At 37.8% G+C, this 15,822-nt stretch overlaps 1 protein-coding gene across 8 annotated transcripts in view; it reads right to left on the bottom strand.

The window, feature by feature from the left end:
• The window catches only part of PKHD1 (PKHD1 ciliary IPT domain containing fibrocystin/polyductin), a 617,401-nt gene that overhangs the window by 320,756 nt on the left and 280,823 nt on the right, over positions 1-15,822 (bottom strand). For all 8 annotated transcript variants that reach the window (XM_007516520.3, XM_060190048.1, XM_060190049.1 and 5 more), the window contains 3 exons: positions 10,944-11,056; positions 9,733-9,838; positions 4,815-4,949 (listed from right to left, as the gene is read on the bottom strand). In XM_007516520.3, the coding sequence (XP_007516582.1) occupies positions 4,815-4,949; positions 9,733-9,838; positions 10,944-11,056 (354 nt within the window). The remainder of the gene's footprint in view (positions 1-4,814; positions 4,950-9,732; positions 9,839-10,943; positions 11,057-15,822) is intronic.

Raw genomic sequence — 15,822 nt, 5'->3', positions numbered from 1 at the left:
GCTTTTCTGTAGAGAGCGAGCTTTGGAGTCTGTGAATCTGTTTCTTCAGGTCGTGCCAGGTCTCCTCATTGGTTTCCGGGGGCGATGTCAGAGAACAGGGGTCCAAATGGATTTCCAGAAATTTTCATTTGAGTAGATGCTTTTTCATGTGAAGACTTTGACAGCTGAAATTCACTTACTTGTCAAACAAAACTTGTAGCAGATTAGAAGTTTACTATAATTGATAACTCCATTATAATTGGAAGTCCTTTCTAGTATGATTTTAAGGTTGTTAAAACAGTTTAAACTCAATAAAATGTGGAAAGGTAAACAGAAGAACCATGGTTAAAAGCCTTAGGCATGAGAATAATTAACATAATCATTGCACTATCTGCCCCACCCATAACTCATACAGTTTTCAGGATTAAACGTTTCAGATTCATGTCAAGACGTAAAAGAGAAATCAAAGGAGGGAAAATACAACTTTTTGGATTGTTTCTGGATGTCTCTAGAAATCATGGCTGCGTCCAGCATTTTTTTTTTTTAAGTCAATGTCAAACAAAAATTCAGTCATTCAAATCATTCTCTTATGAAACGCAACTTGAACCAGATTATCAAGATCTCACCATGTAGGATTAAGAATCCCCGGAGGGCGACCTAGTCCAAAAAGCTCCTCGAAATTCCATTTAGGGTGTTTCTGACTGTTCCTGCTGGATTGCTTCAGGCACCCATTTTTAAAAGCGTCTTCCCATCGAAGAAAGAATCCAATCAGGAGAGTAGAACTAACCACGTGTCTCCATACTTGGGAACTGCCAGGGTACTCGAGAATGTTCTTCAAATTAGAGTAGTCCTTCTCCATGGGAAACATTCGAGAAGAAGTCCAGAAAGTTCCAGGGGAAATCCCCATGCATATCCCAAGGTCTACGATCACGGTCATAAAGAACCAAACTGTGGCCTGGAGCAAAATGTAGTCCTTTTCCTCAGGAAACATGGGAGAGGGAATCCAGAAAGTCCAAGGAGAAATCTCCGTGCATCTCCCAAGCTCTATGATCCCGGTCATAAGAAACCAAAGTTCCCAGTCAGGGAAACAAAGTTTGGCCCAGAGCAAAATGTTCCAGAGACAGAGTAACTGTCTCATGATGAAACAGTAGAGGCTTTGGCAAACCTCTTCGTAAGTAGAAAGGCAACCCATGGTGGATGGGTAGCCAAGTTTACTTATCTGGACGATGGGGGGGGTAGGGTCCCACGTTGATGCCGGTCCATGTTTCAGGGCTTATTTCAGTCCCTGTTCGGGCGCCATATGTTGTTTTTGACGGATTAGGTTGTTTTCGCCGGGCTAGCTTCATGGGCGGGTAACAGACGACCAGGAACTCATGGCTGGGTTATAGGCAGTATCTCTTTATTCATGCAGGACGCAGCACAATCTAAGACGAGCTAAGCTAAACTCAAGGTAAACTACTCTAAAACTCACAATGCTGTCTTTATATATACTTGCCAAGTAGGGTGGAAACAGGGTGTGACATAGAGAGGGTGGAGAGAAAAGTGACTGGTGACAATCAGAGTGTGACAAGGAGAGGATCAGGGTGTGACAAGGAGGGGGGGTGGAGCAAAAACATATCATGAAACAGTGGGGATTGAACCAATGCCCTGGAGGGAGGTGCCTGTTAACAGCGGTTATGTAAATAGAATGAAGTGGTTATGTAAATAGAATAGTGTTAAGCAGGGGGGATTTAAACCAAATGAAACAGAAGGGGTCTCATGCATACCATCAGTAGATTGGTAGTACCTACACCATGCCTCAGTGATAACCCTGTTGACAATAGAAAGAAAGAAGGAAGGGTGTGAGCAGGCAAAAGAGAGAGACAGAGATAGAGGAAGAGAGAGAGAGAGCTGGCTGCTGAGAGATGTAGATTTGTCATGCAAGCACCAATCCCCAGTAATAACCCTGGTGGCAATAAGAAATTAAATTGAATTAAATTAAAAAGCAAGATGCTAAAATTATCCAAAGAATACCACATAACAATGAGTAAAATAAATTGTTGTAAAAAATAGATGAATAGCATAAATATAATTCTATACCAAAGAAGTGAGATACAAATGAATGACACACTCTACAGTTTCATTTATATAAATTTCAAAAAACAAAATTGAAGGTAATCTTTGTTGTTAAAAGTCTGAATAATGGTTTCTTTTTGGCTGGGGATAGGTCTGGAGGTTGAGATTGAAAAGCAAGAAGGAATGAAGGAACTTCAGAGAAGTTGGAATATTTATTTTTTTAAATATAAGTGGTATAAAAAGGTTTCCAAATCTGCTGAGTCACCAAAGATGGTTCATATGGTAAAGCACACATTTTGCCATACATTTAAGCCCCAAACTGAGCCCCTCACACAACATGGAAGACCCATGCACAGCACAAATTACCTTCACAAATTGTAGAGTGGTGCTGTGGTACCTCTTCCTCTCTCCCTCTGAAAACAGGGGTGGAGGGGTGTCTTCCTGGAGCAATGCAATTGTACTAGTGTGAGCCCCCCCATGCCAAAGGAGAAAAAGGAAGGAAAGAAAAATAGTATTTAATGAATTATCTCCTGTCAGTTGTTCACATTTCTCCATGAATTCATATTTCCATGAAGGGTTTACTTGCTTAAAAGAATAAACAGTACAGAAAAATTACATACAAGATGGAGAGATTGAAGAAAGAAATTAAGAGAGTTTAATTTTTTGAACTGCACAGGTAAAGTTTAACAGTGTCAATATAATTTAGCCTTTATTCAGACAGGTAGGAATGTTAAAAATTTAAATCCAGTCACAAAAAGAATCACAGTAGAATAGATAACTTTCAAATGAGTAAGTACAGAAATGAAAGGCTTACTCAATATAAGACAAATCAAGTTTGGAAAGTAAGCAAGAAAAAAAATGAAGAAACTGATTGCAAGTTGAGAAGCATAGAAGTAAGATGGTAGAAATAAATGCAAATATATGGGAGGCATCAACATGTGGATGATAATTGAAACCACTAGAGAAAATGAGATTTCTCCCAGGGAGAGCAAGTATATTGAGAAGAGAAGGGGCCCTACAATTGAATTTAGGGAAACAAAAAAGATGAAAGGTCTAAATTGAAGAAGACAAATCCACAAGTGAAAATGAGAAGTAGCCCTTAGAGAAATAAGAGAAAGAGTAAAACAACCCCATTAGCATCTGTCTGAATCTGATAGTTTTTAAAGTGGTGTCATCTGCTCTAATCAATTACAAAATAAGACTTATAAAAAACATTCTACTATACACACACACACACACACACACACACACACACACACATATATATACTTTTGTAATAGAGACAGAGAAGGCAAAAAAGACAAAGAAGAGAGAGAGAAAAAACCAAAGATTCCTTCAATACAGTGGGGACCTGGCTCGAGGCTGGGTCACACAATTAAAAAATCAGTATCTGAATATATTTATAAGTATGTCTGCATATATTTCTAAAAGTAGACTGATCATAATTTATATCCAAATCTTGACATTTTGGGGAGTGTGAAAACGGATGCTAGTGTAGCAAAATGCTAGGACAAAAGGTATAACAAACTAAAAACCAAATTAGAATTCATAGTGTGACATAGTGCACTTCCTTTTTAGTATATTAAAGTCACATACTGAATATTTATTCACCCAGGGTGAAATAGTTCAACTGAAAGGATGTCTGCCTTGCTACAAGAGCAACCCAGGTCTGAGCCCTTGGTAAACCAAATAGGACTAGTATGGTATTGGAGGGGGAGGAGCTTTGTTGCTGTGGTCTGCCTATCTATCTATCTATCATCTATTTATCTGAAAAGGTAAGCTTAGATCCAGAGCAGTGATGACAACAAAACAGCAACAAATGGCTCTTCCCATCAAAACATAATGTTAATATTGAGTATGAAATTACCCAAAGATGCATGCATTTTTTGTTTGTTTATTTTTGAGAACTCAGTGAGTTAGTGTCTCACGGAGAGATTTTACTATTCCTGTAATTAAAAAAAAATTAAGTAAAGATAGAGAGAAAGATAGAAAGAAGGAGGGATACCACAGTATCAGACCCACCCCACACCCAACAGTGTCTTAACACCCTAACTCTATAAGGTAGGGTGCTCTCTGATGAAGAAAAAGGGTAAGTTGATGGTAGGTGTGGCAGGTGTGGTGTGCTGACACCTATCAAGGGAATGAGTGAAAAAACTTGCGATAACCATCACTTTATATAAATATTACCACTGTTCAATACCAGTAATGTTATTAGAAAAATTAAATAATTCTCATAAAAATGTTCACTTGAATAAAAGTACTTCTTCTTGGGAGTCGGGCTGTAGTGCAGTGGGTTAAGCGCATGTGGCGCAAAGCACAAGGACTGGCTTAAGGATCCTGGTTCGAGCCCTGGCTCCCCACCTGCAGGGGAGTCGCTTCACAGGCAGTAAAGCAGGTCTGCAGGTGTCTCTCTGTCTCTCTTCCTCTCTGTCTACCCCTTCTCTCTCAATTTCTCTCTGTCTCTATCCAATAACAAATAAAAAAATAATAAAATTTTAAAAGTACTTCTTCTTTTGGAAATTGTGATACACTATTATGTCGACTCAATATTCACCCTGTAATTAGATGGGCGTCATAATTTTGATCATGCCACAAAATAATTTATGAAAATTATTAATGACATTTATGAAAATTTATTAATAATTTAATAAAAATTACTTAAGAAAATTCAAGATTTCATCAATGTTGTGAAAAATTGCATATCCTAAATCACAATGGAACCAAACATAAATGATTCTATTTTGATGGCCAGCCTAAGGCAATCACTGTTAAGCTCTTACCTTGTGGGCAAAATGACCAAGTAGGAAACTGTCTGTGACTGTAGTATTTGCATCACTTTCCAAGATGTCAATTCCAAAATCTCTGCATGAATAAACTTGGAAGTTTTTCAGGTGAAGATTGCGACTTCTGAAAATCTATTAAATAAAAGAATGTGTTATGGCAAAGATCTGATTCTTGATTTTCTTGCAATTCTGTAGTAGCTTTTCCTAATTGTGTATAGATGAATGCAGTGCACTACATTTTAGATTTTGTCCACAATTTCTGTAGAGACATTCCGAGTGGCATGAGTACAAATTCCTTTTGATAATTCCCCACCTTCCTCATGTTTTTTTTTCCTCATAATAACTGACAAACTTAAAAGATTGATGTTGGGGGTCAGACTGTAGCATAGCGGGTTAAGCGCACGTGGCGCAAAGTGCAAGGACTGGCGTAAGAATCCCGGTCCAGCCCCTGGCTCACCACCTGCGGAGGAGTTGCTTCACAAGCTGTGAAGCAGGTCTGCAGGTGTCTTTCTCTCCCCTTCTCTGTCTCCCCCTTCTCTCTCCATTTCTCGCTGTCCTATCCAACAACGATAACATCAATAACAACAATAATTACGACAATAAAACAAGGGCAACAAAAGGGGAAATAAATAAATGCATAAATACTTTTTAAAAAAAGATTGATGTAGTGCCAGCAAGATAGCAAGACTTTGTTATGCAAGTGACCCAGACTTGAACTGACCCTCACCACTTCCCAGGAAGCTTTAGTGCTGTGGTGGTATCTTTCCCTCTCTCCTTCTGTTTCTGTCTCCCTTATTCTCTCTTTCTAGCTGAAAAGTAAAGTCAGCTCAAATTGGTGAAGCCAATACAATGAGAAAAAGGGGTCAGTGCAGGAATCAGACATGTTACAATGCACAAGGACCCAGATTCAAGTCCCTGGTCCCCAAGTGCAAAAGGAAAGCTTCAGGAGTGGTGGAGCAGTGCTACAATCGTCTTTCTTTCTCCCTCCCTCCCTCTCTATCTCCTCCTTGATTCTTAATTTCTCTTTCTCTGTCCAATAAATAAATAAACAAATATTTTTGAGAAGAGGGCAGTGTGAATTCTTCCTACAGCAATAGCAGGGTTATAATACATGGAAATATTTCTATAGAAATGTACTGGGGGTTGGGCGGTAGCACAGTGGGTTAAACACACATGGCACTAAGCACATAGACCGGCATAAGGATACCAGTTCGAGCTCCTGGCTTTCCACCTACAGGGGCAGTCACCTCACAAGCTGTAAAACTTGTAAAATAAACACACTGTCAATCACTAAAATAAATAAATAAATAAATGGAACACGAATATCAAGAACTCAACATTTTCCTCAGTTTAGTATAGGAAACTAACATTTTCAGAAAATAGTAGTTATGAAATAATTGACATAATTTTGGGGGTATTAGTTCAAAATGTTATATTACATATAGTTACCTCAACTTGGGTTATTTGATCAAAACAGAAGCTAAATATTAACAAATCAACTAGTTATAACTAAAACAATACCATTAGCCTGGAAACTAGAGGCCTTGATTTTCATCTACCCTTTATATTATGAAGCAGTGTCATCTTAGGAAAGACATTTAACTTCTTATAGGTCTCAGTTTAATTGTCCTTACTGTCAAAGTGGAATTCAAGGGTCACAATTAATATAATAATTAGAGTCACAATTACATATATAATTTTAAGTTTCAATTTCTTACTAATTAAGGTCAAGATATCTCATCTAATAGTATAGTGCTTCAACCTGTCGGTCTTCATGTGTGAAGTTTCAAGATGTTATGTGTTCAAGTATGTATGTGGAGTTTTATGAATTTTATTTTTAATAAAAGATTTTATGAAATGATAGATTGCTGAAGTTTATTTAAACAAGACTGCTGTGGTATGAACTGGTAGCTTGACAGTGGCTGTTAACAAATGACAGGTGTCTGTCTAGGCCAAATAGACCTATATTCAAGACCAACTAATAACTAACATTAGTTAAGAAACCAGTTGATTTTTAAAAATAAGCCATATGCCTTAGTAAAATGTGCCTGTGTTGCAAATATAGTTTTCATAGTATGCTCTCATCTAGCTGCCCTATTCTAAAAGAACTGCCTGTATTTATAAGACATGGTGAAAAGGAGTTTTTTTTTCAAATCTCATTAACTTATAAATAGAAGGGTCATCATATCACCTGAACTGAAATTCATCAGTTGTCAGGTGTGATATATTATCATGTAATCTTCCTCAGGATTTATGTACAAAAGGAGGATGGTAGGTGCCCTGGAGAGGAACTAGTGTAGAAAGCACACGACTTACCATATGTGATGTTGGTATGCTTCTAATTCTGCCTCTAAAAACCCCTTCTGTTTCATTGGTTTAATCCCCCCTGCTTAACACTGTATTCTATTTACATAACCACTGTTAACTAAGCACTACCCTGCCTGCAGGGCATTGGTTTAATCCCCACTGGTTCATGATGTCTTTTTGCTCTGCCCCCTCTCGCAGTACACCCTGATTTGCACCAGTCACTTTTCGCTCCACCCTCTCTACATCACATTCTGTTTCCACCCTACTTGGCTAGTATATATATAAGGACAGGATTGTGATTATAGTTAGTTTAGCTTAGATGGCTTAGATTGTGCTGCATTCTGCATGAATAAAGACTGATGTGCGTACCACTCAGCCATGAGTCCCTGGTCGTCTGTCTCCCACCCACGAAGCTAGCTAGTCCGGCAACGTGAGACCCTAGATTCAATCCTGATACAATATAGGAGCACCATGGGCAGCATCAGGCAGATCAGGTGTTATTTTGGCCTCACTTTCATTCTCTTTCTCTCTCAAATTATAGAATAAAAATTGATCCAGGGAGATGATTCAGTGATTTTGTATACCTGTGTGAGGCCTTGGGTTAACTGCATAGCATTACTTAGATAAATAAAATTAAGGTACATGGGCAGAATGTAGAACCAAGATGGCCAAACAGAGAGCACCAGAAACTTCCTCTTCCTACATCAACAACAGGGTTATAATACACAGAAATGCTTCTATAGAAATGTAGGCAGAGGCTAGGAGCTTGAACCTGCATCTTTGTGCACTGTTCTCCTGGCCCCTAGTACACAAATTTCTTAGCCACTCATCAGTTGGACATCTGGGTTGCTCCCAAGTTTTAGATACTACAAACTGTGCTTCTGTGAACATAGATGTGCATAAGTATCTCTGGATTTCCTTTTACTATTATTATTATTATTATTATTTTATTTATTAATGAGAAACATAAGATGAGAGAGAAAGAACCAGGCATCACTGTGGTATATATGCTGCTGGGGATTGAACTTGGGATCTCATGCTTGAGAGTCCAGTGCTTTATTCACTGTGTCATCTCTTGGGCCACTGGATTTCAGTATGAGTGGCATCATGTATGTTGACTTTTATGACAGCCTTAAAGAACTGAGCACGACATTTTCCAGATTCATCCTTTTTGAAGTATATATCAGCACTTTGTTCCATTTTATGGTCAAAAAATATTCCATTGCATTGATATAACATATTGTATTCATTATTGAGCAATTAGAATTATTCCACCCTTAGCTATTATGAATAATTCTGCAGTAAACACTTTGAAAAATTTGTGTAGACATATGTCTTAATTTGTCATTGACAGTCATAGGAGTAGAACTGATGGATCATATGGTGTTATTCTTGATCATTTCAGTAGTGTCACACCATTTTCCAAACATCTAGACCATTTCAAAAGTGCACCAGTCAGCATATGATAAGGTTTGGTTTCTTCACATCCTTGTTACACATTTTAATTTTAATTTGTGTCATCTAAGTGGATGTGAAGTAGAATCTCATTGTAATTTTGATTTGTATATCTGAAAGAACTAATTGTGCTGAACATTATTTCATATGATTTTTGGTCCTGATTTTGGTCTTGATTTTAACCTTTCTGGTTGCAGAGCTTGAAAAAAATTACCTTTAGTGGTCATATACCATATATTTGTTTTATTAGGTTGTGTTCCTCTAGAGCAAAGTCATTCAAGAGCAGAGACACAGATATAATCATATTCAAGGCATAAATAGCTTTTCAAAATAAGAGAGCATTCAACAATTTTTTCAGCTGAATGTGTCACACCTAAAATTACAGAATCTATGGGGAAAATTACTTTATAAAATTAAATACTAAACAAACGCAATTAAAATTTGTCCTATATTCCACTAGTTTTTTATATTGGGCTTTTCACCATCCATATATTTTCTTTACTGAATATATAACATAAATAGCTGACTTTCTTATTGTGACTTGATAGTATGGTTTTATTCTATTTCTTGTAAACAGTTCACCTATGTACCCTAAGCTCCAGATGTGCAAGTGGTAGAGGTCAAGTGTACATCTTCTTTATGTATCACCAAATAATGACCCTGTATAATAGCTATGCTCTCAAAAATAGAGCTCCCTAATAAGAAAATCACTGTGTAATGAGAAGTAAATGACTGAATATGAACTTTCTCTTAAGGGAGAATTATTTGTGTCTGCACCTGATTTTGCTTTTAATCAGCTGTGTGATCTTTTCGCAAGTCTCTTTACTTTCTGATCCTTAATATTTTTTTCTCTAAATCATTGGAGAGAAGGGATGGATGACCTCTATGATTCCTCCAGGCTGTACATCTCTGTGATTCTGTGGACTTATATTAAAATTGCTGAAAAGTCATCATATAAGAAATGAACTGACCCTAGGTTGCTAACAAGTGATTTGTTTATTCAGCAACTATTTAGCACATACCTCTATGTGCAATCAACTCTGCAAACTTCTGATACCATTGAAATATTTCATTCAACCTTATATAACCCCTTTTCAAATAGAGACTTATTATTAATCACCATAAAAAAACAATAATGATTAAACAAACTTACCCGAGCACCTCCTGCACTTCCCCAAACCATGAAGTTCTGGAACAGAGTTGGACCAGTGACATCGTCCCAAGGTGGCTGATACTTAGGGAACACAAAAAGCCCATACCTAAAAAGCAATACAAATTAATGAAGTTTAGATAGCTTCTGTGCTATAGGCATCCTACATATTCACATTGGAAAAAGGACAAAATAAACCTAATGAACAAGGGAAAGCTGTAGATAAAAAAAAACAAAAACAAAAAACATTAAAAATAACTTCACAGGCCTGGCAAAATAGCACACTTGGGTATGACACTTTGCTTCACCATGTATGCAACCCAGAAACATGTACAGCCCCCAATACACTGGAGGAAGCTTTGATGCTTTAGTCTCTTTCACTCTCTATATATCTGCAAATAAAAGTAGACCACAGTGGCAAAGACCAGAAATAGCACCTCTTACTCATGGTGACAAGTTCTCAACACAAGTGCTAATTCCCTGGCATTTTAGCCCTACCTAGAAAATGTGTTAATCCTTATTCTATGATCCTTATGTTTTTATTACAGCAGTTTTGCTATACAGTAACCATAATTATTTATAACTATCAATTAGACTCCCTAGATTCTACATGTTCTCATAGATACTTCATATAAGCCACCTCTAATTTCCATATTAAATTTCATGTAAATATGTTCCCCGTATTACAAATAAGGGATCTGACCGAAAAAGGGGGGGGGGGTAATTTACCTGGAGCAAAGTCTGAATTTGATTCAGGGTCTGACTCTAAAACTCTTTTTTTTTAATGTTCCTCAAATCCCCTATTCCACTTTGTGTCCCCAAGACCTTGTTCATCTTGAAGAGTTCAAGTCACTGGCAAAGATCTGCTTCTCTGAAGCTCATCTCCTTTTGCTACTCCTTAGTTCAGGTCCATCTGCTTCTCAAAGGCTCTGCACTACCAATTGCTCCCAATCCCTTGTTAGCTTTATTGCTTTGTCTGTTGTATTTTCCACTAGTCACAAAAGAAATATTCTGTCCTGCTGCCTTCTCAAGTGACTGCCCTGGCCCTTTCCTTTTCTTTCATTATAAAGTGTTTATGATCCAAACTGCTCACACAAAAACATCATCAAGTCTTATCCCAACACTAAAAGTTGTACCATCCTTTTAAGTGTTCTGCACAAATATGACAACTCTAGACTTGTGCACAAAATGTAGATGGCTTCCCCCAACATTACCTTGCACAGGAATATGCAACATTTTGAGCAAAGGACAAAAGAGGAGCTTGTGATGTTTTACTGGTCACAAGATGAAAAAAGTAGCCATAACCAGCAGCACAAACTTTGTTCCCCTACAGAAATAACAGATAAATAATAGTTAATCTTTACAATCAGGTGTGCTGGACCCATAGAACAGAACTCAAGGAAGAGACTGCTCAGTCTACCTCAAGCCTCAGATTTGTACTAGAGGGATAAGGATGCCCCAGAATTTTGTACATGATGTGTGGTTCATCTATGATCACCTGATTGGTGTATGAAAAAGATCACTTAAATATACTCTTTGAAAGTAACCTAATTTCTCAGAAGTACACTATGAAGTAGCTTAGCCTGAACACCGACATCAGGGCACCATGAGGACCATGCACAGCAGAGAGGAAATGGCACCGCCACCCAATCAGGCATATCTTCCTGATAAAACAGCATTTCAGTGGAAGAGATGCCTCCACATAAGGCTCACAGGGACAATATGTGAGCATCTGGCTGGATCAGATTCTTATACTCTAGTGTGCACTCAGAGTATTGTTGCTAGATTTAGCAAGTGAGAGCACAGGAAGCTAGTCAAATTAAATATATATAGTATGAGGATGTTCCAAATAAATTATGGGGCATACTTATACAAAACATGAAAATTGTGGATATATGAATTATTTATTTTATTTTCATTAGTGAATTATTAGGTAGTTTTTGTTTGTTTGTTTTATTTTATTTTTGTTTTTTACTTTCCAAAGCCCCTTACCAGGGAAATAATGATTTACAAGACAGGTGCAATCACATGAGTACAGGCCCTTATCTCTTCATGATAGGTATTTGCACACCACACCCTCCACCAATTTAAATCAGCAACACCCTCCCAGACCCCACCCACTTCTCCCTTTTAGTGTCTTTATCTCTATTGCAATTGACTATAAATAGTCTAAGTCTCACCCTGTATTTTCCTTTTGTTTTTTATTAGTTTATTTATTAAATAATATTTGAAAATACATTTAACTAAAGGAACTTGCATTTTAACATTACATACATTTAAGATATGCATTATTGAAAATAAGCATGTCTATATACATGAAAAACATCTCAGCACTGAAAGTCCAATTCTGTCCTTCACTAATAAATTGACTGATTTATCACAGTTTAGCCACTTGACTCCCTTATCTCTCTCATTTTTTGATTATTCAGTATTGTCTGACAGTTGAGATACAAAATATATGTTTCTAGGCTCCAAAACTATAAATATTGATTTATTAGGTGCTAAAAGTGATGCTGACAGGATGGAAGACAATATTTTACATATTCAGTATCATAGTTGTATCAGAAGATAAAGCTAATCTTTATATCCCATATGGAGAACAATTTCTCCAAAGGTGACTGAAATCATAACACTGAGATGTCTAGTCCTTAAGGTTCTTAAGTGATATTCCATAAGGAGATAAATGTGATGGAGAAACAGCATAATGGTTCTGAAAAATACTTTCATGGCTGAGTCCCAGTTTCAATCCCCAGTACCATCATAATGGCTAAGTAGTGCCCTGATCTTCTCTCTTCCCTTCTCTTCTCTTCTCTTCTCTTCTCTTCTCTTCTCTTCTCTTCTCTTCTCTTCTCTTCTCTTCTCTTCTCTTCTCTTCTCTTCTCTTCTCTTCTCTTCTCCTCTCCTCTCCTCTCCTCTCCCTCTCTCTCCCTCCCTCCCTCCTCCCTCTCCCCCAATCCCTCTCTCTACCTCTCTCTCCCTCCCTCCCTCCTCCCTCTCCCCCAACCCCTCTCTCTCTCCCTCCCTCCCTCCTCCCTCTCCCTCTCCCCCAATCCCTCTCTCTCTCCCTCCCTCCCTCCTCCCTCTCCCTCTCCCCTAATCCCTCTCTCTCCCCTCCCTCTACCTCTCCCTCTCCCCCATCTCTCTCTCTATATATATCTATCTATATCTATCTCTGTATGTGTCTATCTCCTCTCTGTATATCAATCATTAAAATAAGTAAAATGCTTTAAAAATAAAGAGATAGACACTGGAAAAAATCCATTTATTAGAGAGATAGCTATAGCTGCTTTGGAAACACACTGAACATGGAAACCAATTGAAAACTAAAGGAGGACAGTGTCCTAGGAATCAAAGTGGGAATTTGCTAGCAGAATATATATATATATCATTGTTTTTCCTCTTTCCATCTGCAGTGGGGACCCTTAAGCAGGTCTGCCCTTAAGCAGGTGTCTGTCTTTCTCTCTTCCTCTATATTTCCCCCTCTTCCTCTCTATTTACCCCTCTCAATTTCTCTCTGTCCTATCCAGTAAAAAAAAAAAAAAGGGAAAAAACATGGCTGCCAGGAGCAGTGGATTTACAGTGCCAGCACTGAGCCTCAGCAATAACCTTAGAGGCAAAAAAGAAAAAGAAATCTGGCTCCATGTTCTAGATGGGTGCCACATGATCTTGAAATAACTTATGTGTACTTTCTGAAATATAAGCTCAAAATATTGATAAAAATATAAAACAGAGTTTGTTTACAATGAGAATACAATCAGATCTGGAATCCCCCCAAATGAATAGTTATTAGCATTGGATAAGTGATGTTAGTCCTATCTTCTAGGTAGAAAGTACTACATTGCCCATGAATCTTGGCTTCAAGAATTATCACTGCTGCTGGGTTGACAAACACAGTTGCCCAATATCTTTCTTTAGTTCCCATAGACACGCAAGAAAGTCACATAGCTTTCCATTCACATTTATCCAACTGGGACATTCCTCAGTGAAACACATATGAAGCTTTGCTTTCCATATCGTCTTCATTTAGTGATTACAATTCTACTACACTCATGTGCCATAACAAAAATCATAAGTACATGTGTTATAAGAGTTTATAAATGGGAATTTATTAAACAGCTACATTGTCTCCAAGTATACAGACAATAAGGAAGTGTCATTGGAAACAGAAGGGATCACTTGTTCATATATCTCTATTTTATTACCAATGCAATGCTAGTTCATTAGCAAGACTCCACCAGGAGGTGAAAGATTCAAACATTTCAAGAAAACATTCCAAGGGCTACATCCCTACCAATCCCCTTTGCCAAACAGGAGCTCAACGAAGATACATTTTGCACAAATGAATAAATTTGTTGAATCATCTGCCCTAGTGCCATTAGTATTTACTCGGCATCTGGGTGATCACATCTAAACACTTCTCAAGTACATTTACTTGGCAGGATAGTGAAGCTTTGGTCTTCTGTTAGCTGATAAAGCTCAATTTTCTTATGAAAAAAAAAAAAAAGACTTGAACAGTCAGATCACATTTTTTCCCATCCCTTTTTACTCTACATTCTAATTGAATATTCTACAAATGATTCATAAGGAAAACCCACATATTTATTCAGGCAGCCAGCGGCTTGTAGGGAAAGGTTTAAGGCAAACAGGGAATTTTGTGTGGAAATCAATTCTTTGCAGAAGTCAATGCATTATGGACATTCAAGCAAGAGAAATTCCAGGAAGAAATTAACTGCCCAAGTAAGCCAGTTTCTTGAGGTGTGCATCTATAGTCACCAGAAAAATAAAGTGAGTTAACCCTTCAGGCAGCTCTTAAATATACATTAGCTATTGAGTGGGGACAGCTAAGCACTGAAATTGGACCTTTAAACACAGAATTCCTTACAAAATTGATTCACAAACCAGAACAAATTCCCCTCAAATGAAATGGATGTTTCCAAAGAGCTTGTCTTCAGGGGTTTTCCACCAGTAAAAGACTGGTCAGAGGACATTTCCAACACTTCTATAAATATAGAAGACTCCGGAGCTCTGAAAGTAAATAGTCCCTAACTGTTCAATAGTAAGGGCTTTTTTAAAAAACATATTTATTTATTTATTTATTTCCCTGAGGTTGACATTGGTTATATCCACTTGAAAGATGAAGTCTCTAGACAGAAAACAGTGGCAACAAAAAATCCATAAAATAAAGACTCGGAGGCTGGCATTGTCAAGGATAAATATCCTAGAAGTGGAGTGACTTTTTTCAGCCACCAGGTTCCAGACGCTACAATGATGTCAACTGGACTTCCCTGGGCAGATGACCTCACCAATGTGTTCTGAAGCCCCACTTCCCCAGAACCCCGCCCCACTAGGGAAAGAGAGACAGGCTGGGAGTATGAATGGACCTATCAAAGCCAATGTTCAGTGAAGAAACAATTACAGAAGCCAGACCTTCCACCTTCTGCACCCCATAATGACCCTGGGTTCATACTCCCAGAGGGTTAAAGAATAGGAAGGCACAGCAGGTTAAGCACAGGTGGAGCAAAGCACAAGGACCGACATAACAATAAAACAAGGGCATCAATAACAACAACAATAATAACTACAACCATAAGACAACAAGAGCAGCATAGGGAATAATAAATAAATATTTAAAAAACTATTTTTAAAAAAAGGATAGGAAAGCTAACAGGGGAGGGGGTGGAATACAGAGTTCTGGTGGTAGGAATTGTATGGAGTTGTACCCCTCTTATCCTATGGTTTTTGTCAGTGTTTCCTTTTAATAAATAAAAATTTTAAAAAGCTGCAGATAATGATGGATAGAAAGCATGGTAAAATACCTATCCAAGAAGTATATAAATGAATACCAGAAATTCCCTGTGGACACCAAGGAGTATATAAAGGAATACCAGAAATTTCCTGTGGACACAAACAGGATGATCACACTTTAGTCCTCACTAGCAAAAAGGCACTAAGGTTAGGTTTTCCTTTTTAGAGAAATTTCCCTAGAGTTGACTAAGCTGCAGTTTGAGCAAAGAGGCAGACAGACCACTTGCAACTGTGAAAACTAAAAAGGAATATACATTTAAAATTCTCATGTACCATCCAGGGTTAAAG

The sequence above is a fragment of the Erinaceus europaeus genome, chromosome 4 (assembly GCF_950295315.1).
Source record: "Erinaceus europaeus chromosome 4, mEriEur2.1, whole genome shotgun sequence".
Lineage (NCBI taxonomy): Eukaryota > Metazoa > Chordata > Mammalia > Eulipotyphla > Erinaceidae > Erinaceus > Erinaceus europaeus.
The sequence above is the reverse complement of the archived record's forward strand: the minus strand, read 5'-3'. Positions and strand labels throughout refer to the sequence as shown.